The sequence below is a fragment of the Euprymna scolopes genome, chromosome 6 (genome assembly GCF_053919585.1).
Source record: "Euprymna scolopes isolate OS-2025 chromosome 6, ASM5391958v1, whole genome shotgun sequence".
NCBI classification, from domain to species: Eukaryota; Metazoa; Mollusca; class Cephalopoda; order Sepiida; family Sepiolidae; genus Euprymna; species Euprymna scolopes.
The window spans coordinates 112,104,773-112,128,242 of record NC_136487.1 but is presented as its reverse complement, the minus strand read 5'-3'; the positions used below and the strand labels follow the sequence as shown (position 1 = coordinate 112,128,242).

At 30.8% G+C, this 23,470-nt stretch overlaps 1 protein-coding gene across 19 annotated transcripts in view; it reads left to right on the top strand.

Annotated features, from left to right (window-relative positions):
• LOC145277872 (uncharacterized) overlaps positions 1 to 23,470 on the top strand; it is a 623,323-nt gene that overhangs the window by 415,677 nt on the left and 184,176 nt on the right. For 17 of the 19 annotated variants that reach the window (XM_080129852.1, XM_080129859.1, XM_080129853.1 and 14 more), the window contains one exon: positions 7,378 to 7,462. In XM_080129852.1, coding sequence (XP_079985978.1) covers positions 7,378 to 7,462 — 85 coding nt within the window. Of the gene's footprint in view, positions 1 to 7,377; positions 7,463 to 18,741; positions 19,561 to 23,470 lie in introns of those variants that run through there. The other 2 variants (XM_080129860.1, XM_080129862.1) reach the window with 2 other exon arrangements.

Genomic DNA, 23,470 nt, shown 5'->3' with positions numbered 1-23,470 from the left:
GTGCATAAAGAACTTACTCATTCACGCTCACCTAAAATTAAATTCTTGTGTATGTGTGCACGCACGCACACTACTTTCACATGATTTTATTAGCAAGAAGGATTGTTTAGGATTGAATTAAACCCCCCCCCCCTCTCTCTCTTCCATAACACCGTATCACCTTTTACTTTTTTGTACTCTCATTGGTGGGATGTAATATAATTACTGTGACATTTACTGACATAATATTTGGTAAATTTGTAGTTTTTAACCCTAACTCATGCACATTCAGCATTTCCATGAAATAATTGAATATCATGTGCACTCCTACTCTAAGACCTGAACCCCTTAGCATTTGTATTTTATTTTTAGTTTTCAAATCAAAAAATAAAATAATGGATCTCAAACATTGTTGTACTTCCTTTTGGTCAAAATGAAATATACGAACCCTTATCCTTCAATAGCTTGATAAGTAATGATCCCTTAGTTAACTGAAGAAAAAACTTGATCAAATATAAGGATCTATTTCCAAAACCCTATGAGAAGTTTGTAAACAGACAGGAACTACAACTTTATATATAGAATCTTAGTATTATTTATTTTAATTGTAGATTGAAAGGAAATCAAGACTATCACCCTGAGAAATTTAGTAATAGAACGAATGAGTGGAAGAATATGTAATTATAATGAGGATGTCTAAATAAGAATCCATGTCTACTGACACTAGAGATAAGAATATATCTATCTCAGATACTGGCATCTGGCGTTTTTAATTTGATTCATCGTTACATTGCTAGAAACGTTCATTTGATGAGCAAATATGTTGAAAGAGAAGGAAACTAAAAAAGAAATAAGAGAACTTGGGATGTGAAAAGGGAATAGCTTCGTTTTATTGCTATGGGTAGGACAGCTACTTATATGGTGGGGCTAACAAGGAAATTACTCTGGCATGAGTTTACAGAGAAATAAGCATAAACTAATAAAGTACAAATGTATTATTTAATTATTTACTAAATGGAAAGTGAGTGTAGCGTTTTTGTGTATGAATGAATGTATTAAAAAGAATTGAAAGAAAAGTTATGCTTAGTGTTTTTTTTTTAAATTGATTTTACAATTATAATTTCTTTGCAAAGCAAGCATGCTTTTGAGTTGGAATTTGCTGATATTCATCATATATATATATATATATATATATATATATATATATATATATATATATATATATATATATATATATATATATATATATATAATTCCCCCCCCCCAAACATCTGACCTTGATGGAGGGGAGACTAAAACTTGCTGTTATGGTTTCAAATTATCTAACATAACAGCAAGGGGAGACTTGATTCCAAATATGTTATATCTCCCCTCCTTTGGAAATAGGATACGATTATGAATATCTCCAGTAGCAAAATATCTTTGTACACTGAAATTCACTTTATTTATGAAAACCAAAGAGGGGCGATATAAGGTATGAGAAATATTTGGAATCAAGGCGAGGGGTGATTATTTCGTAATTGCAGCCTGGTAGACCAACACAAAACCTATCTTAAAAAAAAAAAAAAAAAAAAAAAAAAAAAACCGTTTCCTATAGGTTTTCGAGTATGCTGGAAACGAATATCGCATTTAAATTTTCTGCAAATAAATATCCTTCTGGATAGTAAGCGATGTAATTCTTTGTATTATAAGTGGTACCATTGTTGTATGCGCAAGTGCACATATTTTTGCTTAATTGCGGAAAATTTAAATACGATATTCGTTTTCAGCACTCTCCAAAACCTATAGAAAACAAGTTTTTTAAGGTAGGTTTTGTGTTGAGCTACATTCCTAAAACAAAAAAAAATTACAATCCCCTTCCCTAAAAGGGTGGCCATAAAGTAGATGCTCATTTTATGTTAAATTAATATAGAAAAGTGATCCCCCACTAATTTCTTTATATCTTGGAAACTACTCGTTTTCTGGAATTTAAAATATCTTTTCCAGCACCCCCGAAAACATAATAGTTATAATTTTAAAGGAATTTTTAAGGGTGGAATGTACCTTTACCGAAACATTTTATGGCTGCAAAAAAGTGCCAAAAATAGGTTCTGGATACCCTTAATGTGCGACCTTTAAGACAGCTGTCACATAGCCCACTACACAATTCAGGTCATTGCCTTTACAACGAGCCTTCATTTGTTAAATTCTGATCAATAGTCACTAAGATTTGGAACTTATAAAAATATATATAAAAGTGAACGTGTCTGTCTGTCTACATTTTCCTACGCAATAACTCTGTCAATTTTCAGTCTATAGACTCGAAATTTGATGTACCAGGGTACTGAGATTTGGGAAAATTTTATTAATCCGTTTTCGAACAGAAATTTGGCTGTTATGAAGTCAAAGTTCAACGATTTGACCTTTGAGAACTCTACCAAACTCCTCCGCCAATTTTGGGTCTAAACACTTGAAAGTTTAGATATAGGTTCCTTGGACATGGATCTAACTTTAACTTAGTAACTTGATTTGAGCCAAAAACAAATATTAAAGTGTCATAATAGGGGTGAAAGTTAAAAAAAAAAAAAAATTGACCTCTGCAGTCTCTACCAAATTACTCAGACAATTTCTGGTCTAAACATTTGAAATTTTACAAAGGGTATTCAGAGATAGGGCAAGCTTTTTACTCGGTTTGGGTCAAAAATATAAATGTATGTATGTATGTTTGCAGGTCTGCCTAAAACTTTCAATAGAAGTGACGGATTTTACCAAGATCAGTATCATTTTGAAGTTCGACCTTTCAGACGACAAATATCGAAAAATTGGCTAAAAACATTAATATCTTCACCTTCAACTGGGTACTTTTCTACAGAGGGGGTCGCTTTTCGCTGATATTTTTGAAAGTCATCATCATCTTTCGATTTTCTAGCCTTAATTAAAACCTACATTACTTAGTTTGGCGGTGGTCGTAACAGCAAAGACGTCAGGTTTTTTCCCCGTTCTTTTCCTCCTTCATGGTACGGGTTCGAGCCTGCTTTCCTCCTACACACACATCTAAACACCTGGACAACGCCGGACTGAAATGCTAGTATATATATATATATATATATATATATATATACATACACTCCTAATCATATTGAAATGCTCATATCTTTGGTTCTTTAGGACGAAACTACATGAAAATTGGCAGACTTTTTGAAGATTATTATACTACTAGATTACTTGTGAGCCGTTGGGTCAGTATGTTATATTAGCTATGGAATTCATGTATGAGCATGACACTTGTGCCGTAAAGAAAACAGTTTTTTTTTTTTTTTTTTTTTTTTGACATAACAAACATTTCTATGAAAGTATATTAAAATGAAAAAAGAATATAGATAGATTTCTATGAGTTGTTCTGTTTATTATAATTGATTATTTTTGAAAAAAAAAAAAATTTACAGTTACTGAATTATAAGTAGTTGGCCATACTTTTAGGTGAATGTGCACTGAACAGATACCATAATACTTATAGTTAAATTCAAATTTTAATATATCTGCTTTTTTTTTTTTTTTTTTTTCGTTCATTTCTGTATTACGTTTAAGTTCTTTTAAACCCCACTCTTCCCATGTTCAATAATAATTTCGAAATAATAACGTTAATATTTCAGTGCGCAGGTCATGCGCGCATGCGCAACCGGATGTTGTAAACCGGAAAGTGGGTTACATACATCGTTACAAGGTCATTTGAGTTTTATAATTATATAGATTCTATGGTTAAAATTTTATGCCAATTGGTAAAAAAGGAACCTATATTTTCAGACCAATAAAATATGCCAAAATTTGTATATATAGTATCCTGGCAGGCTAGTTTCAGTTTTGCTGCTTTGGGATGAATTTTGCCTAGGGTTTTTCTTTGCTTAGTTGTCTCCCCTGTAGTCTTTCCAGGCCACTTATATATATGGAGGTACATGATTGCTTTAAGAAAAGGTGCCCCCCCTCCTCTTATTCCAAATGGAATCGTTAATAGAATGCACGATCCTTTCTACACTCAACCATATTTGTTAAAAATAAACTTTTCTCAATACCTGACTTGTCTACCAATTTTTACTTATGATTGTTCAACAGTCTTTATTTTATCACTGTTTTATGATAAACACAATCGCATATAACTCTGGTTTTGACAGGACTTTTAGCTATGATAGCCCTTTTTGGCTCAGAAATAGTCTAGGGACTATGTTAATGGACATTATTTTTTTAAATAACCTCACAGATAAAGAATGTGCATAGTTAAGGTCCGGTGAGTGAAGTCCAATCATGATCACACCTCCTACTGATAAAGCAATCAACATGCTCCTATACCCTCCTCCTCTGCCTGTTCACCCATCGTTGTTGATGAAAACCACAAACACCTCTGATGATGCTGTGACTTGTGAGTGAAATTTTTTGTGGCAAAATCTCCAACCATACCTCTCCTGAGTCGGAACTGTTTTATTCCAAAGGCAAATAAAAATTCATGATGACTGGAAGCAATACCAAGATAAACAGAGTGCACATGCAGCATCTGCTATTTCCAAATGGTCACCCATCTGGTACTAGCCAGGCTCACCATTGCTTAGCTTTTATAATCTAATGAGAACCATTGTGTCAATGTGATTATGTTGTTCCTATATAACAAATAATAAAACAAAGACTTGGTCATTCATGACTGAAATTTGGTGGGCAAGTCAGGGATAGCAGTTTATTTGTACTAAATATGGTTAGATTGCAAAAAGAATTGTAAATTTTATGATTCCACATGTATGGGGTGGGGTGGGGGTTCTGTATATAGGAGTTGACATTGTATACCAAGTTTAAATCCATTCTGATCATTTAAATACGAATACTGTTAGAAAAAATAAACTACAATCCCCCCTCCACAACTGTTGATAATAAAAAAAAAAAAAAAAAAAAAGTCTCTTTCTATATTGGAGCATTTGCAATAAGCATTGGTTGGTTGGTGAGTTTTAGAGCATGTCAACATTATGATTTTATAGTGAAACTTCACATCTTCTATACGATTGGTCTATTAATTTGTTTTGTGGGCATATATTTTGAAAACAAATAGTTTGTAAAGATTATATTTATCCCATAGATAAAACTCTAACAGGTATCACAAGTTTGAGTCAAAGGGGTGACTCCACACTCAAAACTCCGAAATTGTGTCCCTCACAACTGAATGGAATTTTGAGGCATATCTAGGTCGCTTGGCACCTTTTAATGAGTATTAAATTACTCTTGCTTACCCTTACTTCAAAATCCACCCTCATTCACTGGAATGGTAGCTTAGTCTCAGTATTGTTTTTACAACAATTTCCAGTGAAAATGAAAGTATTTTTCCTTTCCATGCACTAATTGATCGCATTCCTCCGTGGAATGGATATTGCAATATTTATTTAGTGTAATATGAAATCCAATGATGCAACGTTCATATGTCTATCTTGCATGATTTTTGAGCTAGACACATATATAGAAATATACTTTTTCTTTATAAAATAGATTAAAGTTAACAATTGAAAAAAGGCACACTTTTTTTCTTTTTAAACCAGGATTATTCTTGGCTTTACATTTTTCTCTGGCAAGAATTCAAAACCTTTTCTAAGTAATAATTCTTGTATAGATAATTGTGAAGTAAATTCAATGTTTTTAATAGTTTATGACATACGTGAGAAAATTAAGATTTTCCTTTTATTTATAGGCACAAATGAACCATAAAAATTTTATTTAAATCTGAAATTATTTTCTAATTATCAGTTTAAAGTATAAAATCATGTTGACCATTTGAATCTAATATTAAATTAAAGGTGTTTACTATCTTGATCTTTTTAAAATTCATAACTGATTTTTGAAGTGTTGATGAGAATGTAATTTATGACAAGTCAAATTCATCTGTGTTCAGAAATAAACAGAAAACATTCATTTTATAATGCGTCCCTGTCATATCAAAGAACTAAACAATGAATAAAATAAAGTTATGAAACTAAGAAAGATGAGTATTTGGAATAAACTCTTATTTATTTATGACGATGTTTAAAAAATCTAGAGATAAGTCATAAAACAGACAAGAATAATAATTTATATAAATGCTAGCAGCAACTCCCGATGTTGTCCAGGAATGAATGAGGACCATTTAGGTATTCTTGTTCCCAGCCCCAGACCACATATGACCAATTTTATTACTTTTCAATTTCTATAATCAATTTTCAATTTATAAATAAAATAAACCGTCATCTTTGCTGTTTATAGAACTCAGACTGAACAATATTATTGCAAAAAGTATCTCTAAGATTTCTCTTAAAATTTTATTCAAGCAAACTTGATCTTGGTATCAAGTTTTGTTTTTTTATTAGATCACCAGAAAGACAGAAGCACTACATGTATGAATTTATTCACATTATTTTTAGAACATTATTTACTAAAAAATATTGAACGAAGAAATATTGAAATCTCTTAACTCTATAATATTCTACATTTGTAGTTCGATCCAAAATTTACGCTTTGTGCATATTAAATGATTACCTGTCATATTACGACTGCATATATATTTGACAACTATGGATGCTATAAATGATCAGACAAAACCAAAATAAACTTTCCTTTAATGTATTTGAACAACGAGCATTTCTTCAAATTTGAATTCTAAAAAATAAAAGTAAAAAAAAATATTAAATTTAACAAACTGAAAATAATGCAAAGCTTTTTGATTTTTAACCCAGCTTACCACAGATCACGACACTTTCGTTCAATTTGTATATTTAAACTATTTTCTAACATTAACGATTTGCTCAAGATAGATAACTCTGATTCACAGAATTTAACTTGACCTACATGAACACTTAATATTTGTACCAATTTTATTTGAACTGAGCTTTATATTTTTATTTTTTATGTAATTATTCCCCAACATTTAAATGAGAACACTGACAAGGAACATCTGAATAAGAAAAACCACTATGTAAAGTTTGGGCACAAGATAATTGGATATTTTTCATTTTAATCAAATTAAATATCGAATTCAATATTTTAAATTGATTATGAAGATAAGAAATTTATTGTAGGCTAGTTTCATTAATTGAATTAAAAGACATGGTCATGAGAAGTGATCCCTTCAGTCACCAAACATTAGTACTCTTGATTTCTCTTTTCGGGGCTATGCTAAAGAAGAAATTGTATCCAACAAAAATCACTGATCTAAAAAAACTTAAATCATGGAATGAATGTGCCGATATGTATTTATTGCATAAAGTTCAAAAAAGGATTGAAATGCATTGATATTTGCTTTTTAAGTGATGAAAATTTTATTGAAGGTGTCTTTTGAATAAAAATTTGTATTTTTAATTTGTGTTTAGAATTTACAGACGGCTTCTAAATATCTTGTGTTTTCTTTTTGTTTTCCAGTCTAACAGATGGAGCAACACGGTTTCCTAAGCTTGAAGAGTGTGCTCACTTTCATTATGATTTTGTTGAATTGGGACAATTGCAAGTAAGTCATACATGTTAACATTATTAACTAGATTTGAAAAAAAAATACATTTTTTTAAATCCTTTCTAAAAATTAGATGCATTTTTCTATTTATCAATTTATTTTATTAATAATGATGCAATGGTGCAAGCAATAAAGTTGTTGCGTATGAATATGAATTCAACTAGCTGTATTCATCCGGTGTTGTCCAGGTGGAAGACTTAAAGAAAAATCTAATATATAAAAGCTATATGTCTGTCTCCATATTTTTCTTCCAAAACTAAGTCACAGAGTGGTGCTAGAGGTCTCAAATGGTTTTTTATGGACAGATCTTTTATAGGTCTGTAGCCGGTTAAAATAGTTTTTAAGAGGTCAAAATAAAAAACAAAAAAAAGTTTTGTACATTTATCTTAGTTTATTTTTAATTTTTTCATTCATATGCATGTCATGTTGGTACAGTGGTAACGTCACCAGCTTTAAATACTACAGTTTTGCTTTCGGTTTCAATTCTAGCTGATGGCACCCAAATACTTATCTTTTTTTTTTTTTTTTTTACTTTGGAAATCACAGTTCTATAATATTATATACACAAATCTGGACAACCAGGCAAAAAAGCCCCCACCCACTTCCCGCACGATAGTAATTCAAAATACATTAAAAGTCACATTTTATTTCAGTTTACACAACACTTCTATTTCTTAACCCTGCTACCATCTCTCAAGATGTGGGCATAAACATTTATTGATTTCAGATGTTAAGCAGACCAGGCCCCGTTTCTGGAGGTACAGTGAAAACTATCACTTACTATCCATCTTGAACTAAAAAGTACATATGGGATTTTAGTTAAGTTCTTAAATACATAATCTTTTTTTTATCTTCAGGCACTAAAATGCAGAGGAATTTTTGATAAATAAAATATATGAAAATTAGAATCATGATTTTAAAATGATTTTATGAAAATTATTTTCATTGTGGTGGGAGGAAAATAAAAATACAATTTTAAAGTAAATTTAATTAAATTTACTTTATAGTGCTAGCATTATTATTAAGGAAACATTTGAAACCGGAGAAAGATAGGAGAAAGACAAATGAAAAGTTTAATTGAAACATGGAATCAGTGAAAAATTAATCATTAAAGTCATTTTATAAATAATTAACTATTTCTTGTTGCATGCAGACAAATAACAACTAAAAAGTGAACATTCAATTTTCTGTTATAAGAAACTAGTGATATTTACATCTTTTTTGTTTTAGTTCCCCCCCCTCCTTTTTTATTTATTTTTTTTTCTGGATTTTCGGTAAATATGTGAAAATAGAGAAAAAAAAATCAACATATTTCTAAAAATTATGTCTAGGTGAAAAAGTTACCTGCAGGTGATTCATCTTAGTTTTATTGATGCAAAGATAGGAAAAAAATGGATTTTTTAATCTTCTTCCTGCATTTACTTCTCTATGTATGATTAGCATTACAAGCATATGCTGTATTTTTGTGGACATCGGCAATATTACGTATCTAATGTGCTTCAACAAGTCATATCTTTTTTATTTGTTGGTCAATTTTTAAAAGAATTACATTGACGGAAAGAGAATTGAATAAGCATTCCAATGATGTTAATTTATTGTTCTTTTATGCATTCAATGTTTTTATGCTCCAAGTTAAAAATGAAAAAAAAAACGGTAAAAAATAACGGCAGCAAAAAGGGAAACTGTTTTTCCAATGTTTACATTTCATACGTTACGTTTGGATACATATGCACGGGGTTAAATTTGATTGGATATGGCTGAAATTTTACAGGCTATATAAACATAGAAGTTCATCTCTACTGGTGTTTTATTTTTGCGACTACAGGAAGCAAAGTTACGACTGAGCAAAGTTGAAGAATGTTTCAAAATTTATAAGATAAATCGGTATATATCATCCATTTTTATATAGATAATGGTTTCAGAATTATTTTCATGTATAATATGTAAATATCTGATAATTATTGTGTGGAAATTTCTTTAAAATGTTATCTTTTATAGAAATTAACAGAAAAACGGCTCGCTAATGTTAACATAATGCGCTGAGCTGACTAAAGTATTCTCTTAAAAATAAAAAAACTATTTTCTGCTTTCGTCTTACTAGACTAGTTATTTTTATTTTGAGTTTGTCAATTTAAAAAAAAAATATTTTCAAGTTTTTCGAACTTGATTTCCAAATAATATTATATTGAAACAGGATTATTTATGCCATTTTTCGCATTCGCTGTTGCTGTTGTTGTTGTTTTTTTTTGTTTTTTTTTTTCAGATTTTTTAAAGAAGTTTATTAAAGCTTTAAAAAATCTGAAAAAAAAAGTTCATTAAAACTTTTTTTTTTCGTTTTTTTTTTTCCATCACATTCGCGTTTTTTTTGTTTTTGTTTTTCCGATTTTAAGAAATTTTAACATTGTTTGTTTGCATCACATTCGTTTTTTTTGGGGGGGGGGGTCCGATTTTTCGCATTCGCTGTTTTTTTTTTTACTTTTGTTTTTTTTTTTTCAGATTTTTTAAAGTTTGTTAAAACTTTTTTTTTTTTTCCATCACGTTCGCGTTTTTTTTTTTTGTTTTTCCGATTTTAAGAAATTTTAACATTGTTTGTTTGCATCACGTTCGTTTTTGTTTTTTTTCTCGAGTTTTTAAAGTTTTAACATTGTTTTTTTTTTTAATATATAATGTTTAAACGGTTATTACTTCGCTTATTCTTTTATTTTAATTTACAATAAATACAATAAATTTTGAATATATAGTTGTTGCTTATCAGGATTCCTGGTATCCTGGTACTGTGAAAGTTACATCGAAGATTCATATAGAGTACGATTTATGTTTGCATTTCAGAAAAGAGGTATATTTTGGGCCAGATAGACAGGATTTACAAAATTGAAAATTGGACTGGTTCCAAAATGCATAAGTTCTGATAAACTATGGGAATTTTCATCTTTTACAGAAATCCAAAATCTATATAAAAAATTTTCTTCGATTTATTTCTGAGATTAATTCATATATACTCATTTTTTTTTTCTTTGAGGGGAGTAGTAAATACCGGCCATGAATGCTCTTTAGGTATTCAATGACTACACCCAAGATTAAGCCCTCCTTTGGTGAGGAGGCAGGAAAATGCCTATTCTCAATAAAGCTATATTTAAATACCACTGTAATACTTAGTTTTGTTCATGAATAGACACCCACTATGATACCATGTGTCAGTTAAAAAAAAAATTGAAATTTGTACATCTGAATTTATAATTAATGGTTTATGGTAAAGAGATACATCAGATTTGACTGCATAATCAGAAAGAGCACACAGTTTTACATAAGAGTGCCAAGTTTTATGAGAATAGCTTGAAAAAGAAATGGTGACGAAATTACCGAATTTCTTGAAATTTAGCCCACTTTTTTCTAAAGAAAAATGTCCATGGAAAAGCCTAAATTTTGGCACTTAAAATTCTCATAACTTTTGAACTACTGATGGTATTTGCATAATTCAAACGGTTTTAAGCATCTTTTACATAGATCTTTTCATGCAAGTTGATAAAATAAGAATTATCTAAAAAGAAAAAAATCAACTTGTAATGCTAGTGTGATAGCATTTCAGATGTTTTCCAATTCAACAAATGACCAGAAGTGAATTTTTTTTTTTTTTTTTTATCGAATTTAATTGATTATATTTACCATAACTTCCTGCTATGGATCAAGTGGATATTTTCAATAACATTTTCTTATTTTCGTCATGATAATTCCTATATTAAGCTCGTATGTTTCTTTACTTTTGTGCTATGTTTTCATTAGTTGTAGGGGACTAGGTATGAAGTGGGAGGAATACACTTCCGGTGGGAAGTGATGTGGCAGGGTGAAAAAGGAGGAAGTAGTAGGAAATACAATTGAACAACAGAAACTCATTAATTTAAAAGAAAACATTTCTCTTGTTGAAATCTTTAAAACAAGTAACGTCATCTTATCAACAGTTTTATATTAAAGTCCTTTTCATTTTATTTTTAAATAAAAGTATAACTTTGCATTTATTTTACAAAAGAAAAATCAACATAAAATTATGAAATCATTGTAACTTTGATAAATTCCGGCTATTTCGATTGATTTGACTAATTTTTTTTTTTCAGTCGGGTATTAAACAGATTTTAGTGTATTAATTTTAAATACTGTGTCCTTTACATATGTCCCATTATTATATTAAAGGGAATGGAGGAACATTTTTAGATTTTGTCTCTCGAGCTGAGCCAACATCAGGATGAAATTGTTGGATGACAAAAATCATAATTATAAAATTAAAGACTAAAATAATTAGGGAAGAACGAAGTGTGTATTTATAACCTATCATATGTTGCATGTCCTCAACAACCTATTGAAAATATGGTATCTTTGTTAATTGCACATGTACACACACACACACACACACACAACTGAATTTACAGCAGAATAAAATTTAAAAAAAAAAACATAATACATATGTAGAAACTGATGCTTTAATTTTTCATTTCACACAAAAACATTAATGGAAAATATGCTATCAGCTTTATTTTAGCTTCACACAAGTTTTGTTTGGCTGTCTCTATTTTATTTTTTTACTGCCAAGGTGGACGTTTATGTACAGCGTAGCGTCTTACATCACTTGATCAATCATCAAATTTTGGCAAAACTTACCGATTGAACTGATTTAATTTGGAGATATTTAGGTCAAAGTTAAAGATCACAGAAAGGTGAAAATCACTTTTGGTGATAATGAAAAAGTCCGGTTCATAGAAGTGATTTTTTTTTTTTTTTTTCCCCCTCACAATTTTGATGTTCTTAATAACACAAGTCATCATACCAAATTTTAGTCTGATCAGGCAAATAGTTTTTGAATTATCAATGTTTCCATGGAATAACTTTGGGGATACTTCATAGAATATGGAGAAGTAAGACTCAGTTGAAATTTTAGCCTATCCTTATGTTATCAGGTTGCGGTATGCAAGTTTCAAGATTAACTTGTGTTTTTATTTTCAAATGTAAACACCTGTGTGGTTTTATGGGAGATTAACATTAAGAAGTTTCATCATTTATATCATACTAGCTGTACCCGGCCACATGTTGCTATGGATCAGTTTGTTTAAATGGAAGACAAACAAAAAACACAAAATGTATGTTTATTATATTTATGATCTCAATACTTGTAGATACACAATATTTTGAGACTTGTTAATGGTTATTGTGAAGTGAAATATCTTAAATAAAAATGGTGTAATATTTAGAGAGAAAAATAGGAGCGATTTCCTCTATAGAATACACTCATACAGTGCACGTCAACTGCCCGTCATTCCTTAGTTTGACAGAGGGGAAAACAGGAGGGTTTAATTTTACTATAGACATGTGAGCACCCACTGGGAAATGTCATAAATTCAAGAATTTTTTTAGTATGAAAGTATAGTATTTTATCATAAATAAAACAATAAAAAAATTGAAAAGAAAATTGTTCAGAGATTAAATAAACAAACAAAGTTGGAGATCGATAATTCAGACAGAAAAAGGAATTAGTTTGGCAAACTACTTTTTAAAAATATCTATTTTTCGCACTTTTTAGAGAAAATATTGCATTCAAATATAACTGAATGTTCATAAACATTTAGGTTCTAGTGAAATTCGAAAGCAAAATAAGTGTAACCAATAGTATCTAATGAGCATTAGTTTAAATAGCAAAAACTCGCGTAAAAAAAAAACAAAGTATAAATTAATTATTAAGGAAAGTAGTTGTCGAAGTAATTAGAAATGTTAGCTATTTTCCTTGTTCTTATGGCACGTCACGTGATAAAAAAACAGTTGAAATCTTTTTTTCGCTGAATCTTTGTAAACATAACTAAATGCGAAATGACAATTGGACAGATAATTTTTTAGTAATATTTTATCAACGAAAGACCTTTTTATTCGAGATGCACGATTAACCGAACAACACAAACACCAACACATGCAAAGGAAATACGCACAGTGAGAGATATAGAGAGGGGGGAGTAACCTTTTCAGTAGAATAATAGCGAACAGCAGTCCGATAGTGATTTGTATCGAGTGCACACACACACATACACACACACACACGACTGTAATGACCTAAGCATTAAATGAGCATGATAGCTGGCGAAATATGTATGTTAGTGACGCCATGTTTCAATTTTATTAACTGTTCATTTATAAAAGAAAAAATTGCATTCTGGAATATGAGAATTTTAAGAGCTCAGCCTATCAGAATGGATGGACTTTGGAAGGGAGCTTTTATTACTTATGAATAGGAAATTGGAAAGATTGTTAGGTTTGTTTTATTGAGGCAGAGGTGGTTGGTGTAATTTGTAGAAAGTGTAGAATTTGTTTCAGTGACAACTGGTAGGAGTAGTAGTACTAAATATTTAGAGAGAAAAATAGGGACTCCTTCCTCTAAATGTGTCTAAAATAGTGTTCAAAAAGCTACATAAGATGGTGGCTATTAGCCTAGAATTTGTATGTGGCATCGGTTGTGGCAAACCTACGATACTTCGGTCCAGAGGGGAATTTCTGCAGTCATTTTATTATATACTAGCAGGAGGTACTCGATGATGCCCGGGTGTTTGGAGGTGTGTGTGGTGTTAAATAAAAAAAACCTGGGTGGGGGTAGCAACAATGATAGAACAACGGGCCGTGAAAATTCTAATGTAGGTAAGTTGATAGCGTGTTTTTTTTATTTATTTACTAGCGGGGATACCCGGCATTGCCCAGGTGTGTGTGGGGTGTTAAATAAAAAAGAACCGGGGGGAGGGGGGTAGGATCGAACCCGAAGCCTTGATGCGAAGTTTGAACATAAAATTGACCAGCCAGAATGAGTTAGTGAAAGATGTTTGAATTTATTTAAGTAACGATGTAGGTTTGTTTGTTATAAGCGAAGTAAAAAAAAGAAAACAATGTTAACACTTAAGCAGGGAAAAAAACACAAAAAAAACCTAATGTAAGGCAAACGAACGATGAAAACAAAAATGAACACGTGAAAAATGGCTTAAATAAGCCTGTTTCGATATTAAAATTTAAAAAATCTGTGGGTACCCGAGTGTTTTTGGGTGTCGCTAAGAATAAGCGAAGTAAAAAAAAAAAAAAAAAAAAAAAAAAAAACAGTAAAACGAACGTTGCATGAAAAATAACTTAAATAACACTGATTCAATATTTAAATTTAAAAATCGAAAAAAAAAAGGAAAAAAGACATCTCACACCGCGATTCGAACCCAAAACGTTTAGATAATGAACCAACGCCTTAACCAACTGAGCTAAAGCGACGTTCATTAAGTTTGTTCGGTTTTTCAACTATTTAAAGTATCAGGTCACCATGTCATCTGACGCATGCGTAGAATCAGTCATTGTCACGAGAGGATCGTTTTTGTTGACCATTACCTTATAGTGTTGAATGTCTAACAAAGATATGGCGAGTACCTATTTTAGATGTTTGATATGTTTTGCTTAAGAGTTAAGTCTCAGTCTTTTGATGCATTAAAGAAAATGCTAACCGTTCTGCTAGATTTTAATTAAAACAATTAAAAATCAACATATTATGAAATCGAGTAACATTTAATGATAAAGTTTTATTTAAATTATAAAATCGTAAAAAAAAAATAAAAAGATTGATATTTGTGCACTTTTGTCACCGTGCTGAAATGTTATTTTGAAAGCCATTCTTAACATGGGAACAGTGTTTTGTCACTATTCTGTGCTTCCACCTAACAATTTAATTTAAAAAAAAAAAAAAAGTATCGTGAAGCTTGAATTTAACCTGAAAAAAAATTTTTTTTAAATAGCACGGTGGCAAAAGTGCACAAACACCAAGAATTTTTTTTTTTTTTTTAACTATGACCAGCATATATCACTGATCTGTTGTGTTCATTTGCATACTAATCTCATTGGGAAAAGTATGAACTCTCATTTTCTCCCCAGCTATGATGATATAAAAATTTATGTTCATTAATCTTATGAAGAATAGATAGATCTTGGGTTTACTTTTGGCAACCTAGTAACTATCACTTCCTCCCTATTTTGTTCTTTAGTCCTCACATTCCATGTCATGCTGCGGGATGAATTGCTGTTTTCTGAGTCTGTTGTTGTTGAACATCATTCATGATGATTCTGTTGGCATTCGTTTCCCCGATATCTTTCTATTAAGAATTCTTTCTAGAGGGATATCGGGTACTTATTAGCGGAACCACATGAAGGGTGCCAACATTTTTAAATGAAAATGATTCTGCGAAACTAACTGGATTCGAACTTGGCACACCCAGGTTGTCAGTCCGTATCATTAACCACTGAGCCACTCTCACCTCCCTGAGTCTGCTGTTGATTTAGGTGGGTGGTATATGATTTTAAATCCTCTCATAGCAATGCCAAATAGATGTGGCTTCAATAAGTTTCCAGACTTTTTTCCTATGGACACTTTTATTGATAGTACACACATGAAGCTCTAGTCTCCTTTGAAGTAATCTCCTTCAGCTGCAATGCATTTGTTGTACTGTTCCAACAATTTCTGGAAGTCTTCTTGTGTGAGCATGTCAACAATCTTTGTTACAGCCTCTTTCATTTCTTCAATTGTCTCATAATAACAGCCTCTTTCATTTCTTCAATTGTCTCATAATAATCGCCTCTTAAGTTTTTTGGGTTTTTTTTTTAGCTTAGGGAATAACTAAAAGTCACAGTGAGCAAGGTCTGAACTATAGAGAGGGTGAAGAACTGTCTTGATGCCTATCTTGGTCAAATATTCTGTGACAAGAATGAAGTTGTGAACTGGTGCATTATCCTGGTGAAAACGCCACTGACCTGATTTGAAGAGTGCTGGCTTCTTTTGACGGAATTTCTTCCTGAAATCTGTTAAAATCTCTACATAGTATTCCTTGTTGACTGTCTGTCCAGTGAGAACCCAGTGCATGTAGATCATGCCTGTGCTATTAAACAAAGGATCATAAGTTTCTGAGTGGATTTGCTCTCCTTCTTGGGTCTGGGAGAGCCAGTATGATTTTCTACTGGGAACTCTGTCTCTTGGTTTTTGGATCATAGCAAGTAGATCCAGCTTTCATCACAAGTTACCAGAGCATCAAGAACTGCGGGATCTGAATATATCATCTCTACCATCTCTCTACTGCCATGACGTCTTTCTTTCTGATCTCCTCTGAACACTCTTGGGACAAACTTTGTGCAAATCTTCTGCATCTTCAATTCCTCATAAATAATTGTGTGTACAGTTCCCACATTGACATCAAATTGTGCACTTATTGTTTCTATAGCCACATGACGGTCCTTATCCATGAAATTCTTTATTTGGCCAATCAACTCTGATGTTCTGATTTCCTTACTCACACCTCTCTTCTCATCTCTCACAGACTCCCTGCCTTCCTTGAATCTCTTATGCTACTCAAAAACTGATGCTTGATTTATGCATGATGGTCCAAAAAGCAGTTTGAACCATTCCATACGTTTCTGTGGCATTTTTTTTTTCAAGTTTAAAACCGAATTTTATTACATATTGTTCTTAAGTGTCCTCACGTCTAGATTGCATTTTTTAAATTCACCAGCTGTAACAATCGGGCTTTAGTAAGGTGTATTCTAATTCCTACTATAGCTGTTCATTTGAACCTGAAATCATAAAAATTGACCAGTCATATCATAAGATGTATAATAATAACATGTTTAACTTTCAAGAGTCTCTGACAATTTTAAATGTCTGTAAAAAAAAAAAAAAAAAAAATCTGGAAACTTATTGAATGCATCTTGTAGCTAGTATTCAATAAATTCACTTTAATGTGTGAAATTACATTTAAATTAAAAAACGTATTTCTATGTTTAAATAAGTAATTTGCACAACAGAATCATTTTATTTGCACGTTAGTAAAATTTAATTTTAAGATGCCATGAATCTTTAATAACTATCAGTTATGGAAATTAAGAAATGTTACTTTTCATAGATGATAAATTATTTAAAATAGAAATAATCTGAATATCGTTTTAAAATAGATTATGTCATAAGTCTATATAAAATCTGTTAATTTATATTTCCAACTTATGAAGTGATAACTACTTTCTTCTAAGTATTAATTACTGACGACTGGAGACTGTTAGTGAATATATTCCCTTGACACTTCCTTTTTCAGAGTAAGTCGGTTCAACTCGCCTAGGGTGAATGCCAGACAACAAACAGACAAGCAAGCATTAATTAATTTCAAATTGAAGTAAGGTATACAAACTCTGTAATTTTCATATGTATGAGTGTTTTATGGGAGCATTTTTTTTTTGTTTTTGTTTAGTTTTTGTTTATAACATTAAAACAAGTGATTAAAACAAGTGATGACAAGAATGCTACATTAAAATGACATCATTTTTGCTTAAATAATTAAGTAAAATTGACGGTTCCTTTTTCTTTAGTTAAATGATAAATTAGAATAAAACATTTTTTCTCAATAAAGCCATATAGAAAGCAGCTGTGTTATATATATATATATATATATATATATTGTAATTCTTTCAAATGAAACGTTTTTTTTGTTTTTTTTTTCTTTTTCATTATCCATAAATTTTACGAGCAACATTTGATACACTTTGCCCTAGAGAAGGTCTAAGTGACCCAATCTTCAGTGACACGAGACATTAAAATTTAATGTTATCTCCTTGTGCATCAATTTGAACACTTTATTAATGATCTTGATTATTTTAAAAGTATATTTTCAACTTGTGTGTGAACATATTTTTTATTCATATTTGTTTTAGAATAATTTCCATAATTTATATAATGACTTAAGTTTACCTATCAACCTGTTCTTGAAAATGAGTAGACGGACTTTAAAAATGTGGCTCTTTTAGTTTGGAAATAGAGCACTCTCATTTATCAGAATTCCTTTACTACTACTACTACTACTGTTATATGCCCTTGAAGTATTCTAGTAAGAATGTCTACAGGAAGCATTTCGCATATGGCAAGGTCATTATTCATCATAAAGAAACAACACTGCTTGCAAGTGCTCACCACTGCCCCCCCCCCAAAAAAAACTGCTTAGGAAAAAAAAATCAGAATCCGTAGTAGTCGTAATAATAATAATAATAGTTTTTAGTTGACTGGTTTATCATATTCTTTATTATTTGTAATAGCATCATTCTGTTTTCTAAAACGGTAATGCACTTCCTGACTGAGATATATATGTTTAAAATAATAAAAAGGCCATTTTGTTGATCGGAATGATTTGTTAAACAATCAGTCATCTAATGTATAGATTTTTTTTTTTTTTTTTTTTTAACTGTCGGCTTCATTTCGTATGTATTGTTCGATTCAATTGTTTTGTAAAAACATCCTTTCTTTCCTCCCCTGTTGAATGGTTTTATAGCAGGAATTGTTCGGTATACGCACCACTTTTTTTTTTCTTTTTACTTTTTTATGTAGATTTCCAAATTCTCCTTTCTCCCCAACCTGATCAGGTGTGAGACTTCTGCTTTTTTTTCTTTAAATATACAATGAATGCAATAATAAATGGTTGCATTTCTATGTGGTGGCTCTTTGACTAATCCAGGGATGTGAGCGGATCTGCTGAGTAACGGCTAGAAGTAGTTTGTAAGCGGACAGGAGGATGGTGGTGGCAAGTTCCGTGGTTAATGGGAATGACTGAGCGAATGAGTAAGAGCTTTCTTTCCACATAAAGATCGATAATTGTATGATTATTCGTTTTTTCTTTCTCTAAGATGGAGAGAATGGATGGAGAGAAAATATACACTACACAATGCGAGTGAGATAGGTTGTGTGTGTGGGAGGGGAGACTATTCAGTGAATGAAGATGGGTGGGAGATTGCCATGAGGAAGAAGAAATCAGTTTGATTCAGACGTGCAACTGTTGGAAAAAGAACCACACGGGAGAAAAAAGTCTGTCTTTGAGCCAACCTCACGTTTTGTGGTGTGCGTCACTATAAGAAACGTAGTAGACGTATCTCGTCTCTATATCGGTGTGCATATGCTTTAGTTTCTCTCATTCACTCACTCTCGTTCTCTCTAAGTACCGTGAGTGATGGGGCTTGGAACACATGCTTCATATAGGAGTACCTACCCTTGGTATCATCCGGATTGGAATGGCTGTAAGGTAATCAGCTGTCTCTCGTTATTTTGCCTTTTGTTTTTATCCGTTGTCTTTTGAAATAGGATTTCTTTCTTATCATTTGACATGTTGCATCTACTGGTATACCACGCATTTTTCTCTGTGACGCTCGTTCAATCCTGACACTTAAAATATCTACGCATTTTTATTAGATGCATAAAATAACACAGGTGGTTTGATAAATTACGTTCTAGCAAATACTATGAACTAGACATTTGGAGGTTTGTTTTGGATTTTTTTCTCATTCATTTTTTTTTTTTTTTTTAAATCTTGTTTGTTTTGTTCTTTGTTAATTCTTATTTAATGTATAAAATTCATTTTCGAATTTTCTATTCTTTATAACATATTTAATATTTTAATTTTAAAATATTTTCGGTTTTTTGAAATACTAAAGACACATTTGGTGCACATCATTAAAATTATAACCATGTCACCTTATATAAATGGATTTTATTCATTTTTTTTTTTTTTGTACATTATTAATCCAAACCAGACCAGATTTTATTATTATTATTATTATTATTATTATTATTATTTATTTATTTACTCTATTATATAATTACTTTATTTATCTAGATATAAAAAAAAATCATATAATAATTTACAAAAGAGATTAAAAGAATGATTATTAACTAAATATGTCAATTTTAAAAATAATTTATAATTGTGTAAGGAATGTTCACAAAGAATTGAAATAATCAAATATGACTATAGCTAGAAGGTGAGATTATAAACAAAAAATAACTCTGCAATATTTATATTGAATTAATCTGATAAATATTTGTTTAAATTGGAATAAAAGTAAAGTTTGTCATGTGAATGAAGATGCAATGCATTCTCATCTTTTTAAAATTTACAATGAGTAATTGTTCGGGAAAGTTCCCAGTATCATGGATTAGTTTTCAAGTTTTCATTTGAAGGGAGAGGTTATGTGTTTTATTATTCTATTGATTGTTTTCACCCCTTTTTTTAACATTCATTTCGATTTCGCGTGTTAATGCTGAACTGATCGAAGCACAACTTTCCTCTTTCTAGAATTATCAATATCAGCTGATCATCATGTTCTCAATTTTCTATTGATTTTGCTGAAGATTGTATTCTCTTTAAGTGAAGTGTTATCATAAAGTTACATTTTAAGGTTTTGTCTTTCGATTTTTAAACACTTAAATTCTTCTGAAGAATTGTTGCAAAATAATACATTCTATTTGGTTCCTGACATTAAACTTGTGACCAACATTATATATATATATATATATATATATATATATATATATATATATATATATATATATATATATATATATATATATATACATCTCACTGTCCTACAGAATAATCTAATGTAATTTTATAGTCTGAAACCTTATGCTCTCTCTTGATCAAAGATACTGTTGGTGTTCAATCCATAAGCTAGTAAGTCTACTGAAAAGGTTGTTAAAACCTAAAATGTGTATTGATTCTTTTGATTTGTTTTTTTTTTTTTATTTATTTATTTAATCTATTATTAGTCCTGAACACAATACTAAACTGCTTTGGATACCCTTAATAGGATGCTCGCCCCCACCACCATTCATATATCCCACCTATTTCTACTTTTACAAATTTTTTCATCTGTCTATCATACTACTTAACAATCATATGAACTATGCAATCCGATTCTAGTTATGACCTTAAACTACAGCTGGTGGTGAAATCAGAGTTTGGTAGAATGTGAAATGACCCCTTAGTTGACTTTGTTTTCACACGCTTCCCTGTGCAGTAAACCCAATGTTGTTCCATGGAACATATTTGTTGAACACACAAAACTTGCCCAAACTGCTCAGGACCTGGCAATACTGAATTTAAAACTAAACAGCCTTTGCCATTTGAATCATGAATTTCAATTAAGGTAAAGGAGGCTCAAAATTTACAAGGCTAGTATTGATCCTGGGTTGGAAATTTAAACAATCAACGTTAATCATTTTTATTTTTGCAAACAAGGTGAGCAATTAAGGGATGATCAAAACAGGGGTCGATTAAGTTGCTACATTATCAAAGTTTGACTTCATTCAATTAGTGAAAATTTTCATTTAAGTTTTATCATTCTTGAAATGTATCCTCGTGTCTCTGGGAAGCTTTGTCTCTCAGTCACACTTCAGTTTGAAATATAGTGAACATATCTTAAGAATAATGAAACTGATCTCAGTTCTCGAGAGAGACAATGGATACCTCTGTAAGAATACTTTTGTTCTTGTTTCAGTATTTTTGTTTTTTAATATGATGTAAAAGATTTAAAATCTTATGACTTAAATTTTTGAAAAGTAATTTTTTCATGTTAGAAAGAAATATGAATAAAAAAAATATATGTATTTAAACATTTTTTTTTTAAATTAACCAGCACTGGATAATTGGACAAGAATTTATTATTATACAATACAAAATTTCTTGTTTGCTTGATTGAGCATGGCTTTTAAAAGCTTTATTTTTAGAGGACAGTCAATTTTTATGAAAAAACAAACAAAAAAAAAAACTACATTGAATGCATATAGTGTTCAATAAAGACATAAAACTCCTTTTGAATTTTGTCCAATAAACCTCCCGTGTAGAATCGACAAACTGAAAGCTGATTCTGATCATTATACTTATACATACTCATGTTGCAGCTAGTTGTTTTCATTCTGAAGTATAATTTAAATCTCAATTTTGTATACGTCTGGGTCATGAAATATTTTTTTTTTTTACACTATGAATTGAAGAAATAAAAATTCAGATATTGACCAGTGATTGTTGGTTTGCAGTATTACAACCGTAATTGAATCCAACTATCTGTTCAGGAAGAAAAGTTTATCTATTTTTTCATTGTTTTGGGGATCTGTTCAGTTCTCAGTATTTTAGTCACTTCGAGTGACTTCGAGTATTGCATATTTTCCGTTATTGAAATTAAGGTAAATTTTAGTCATATTCTTTCTTTTTTATCTTGTATGTATAACTGAAGACATTTTGTTTATAAACAAAAACTATTCAACATCATTCCTGTGTTGTTTATTGTGATACTTGTATGAATGCTTTATTTAAGTTTACCCAGAATTAATGTTTCATGTCCAAACTCACAACCTGGCTAGAATGGATGAAAACTGTTAATTGATAAAAAAAAAATGGACATTTTTGAAATTTATTGGATTAAATATTTGAGAATCTGACTTCTACATTCCTAATTTCTGTGGGAATGTAGATATTTGTATATCTATATAATTTTGTTTTCACATTAAAAGTGAGAATTCAACAGGATTAGAGATTAAAATATTATTTCCAAAAGGGCATAATAAACTCCATAAACTGGATTATTTCTGTGGTGAAGAAACTTCCATTTCCTAGTAGATATGATATAAAACTATATTATAGTGCTGCATTGTGAGATATATACATATAAGAGAAAACATCAACAAAAAATCTGTTTTGGAGTCTGATAAGTGGATGGTGAAGCACTGCAACACTTTCCGGCAACTCCTGCAGCTGCACTGGCTTTAACCGTATTGGCTTGCTATATCGTGGACTTTGTCTTCAATGCTGAGAGGTCACCGGGAAAACCTAGGTCTTCTTATCACCTGCTCAAGCCTGAATCCGGAGAGCCAATTCCAGCTTTGAACTGTATAGCCACAGTAGGTGCTGCCATGTACCAAACATGATGCAAAATTCATTGTCTTATTAGACAGAAGGTTGCCATCAATATATATATATATATATGTCATACAAACATGCTACATATCCAGAATGTTTCCATTGTAACTTGGATAAGCTCGACTCTCTCAGGTCAAAAAATAAGTATCTATTTCTTTTTTTTTTTTTTTACTTTTTTGTAATATGAAAACAGAAAATGCTTATTTCTTTGACTTGAGGAAGTCGACCTTATGAAAGC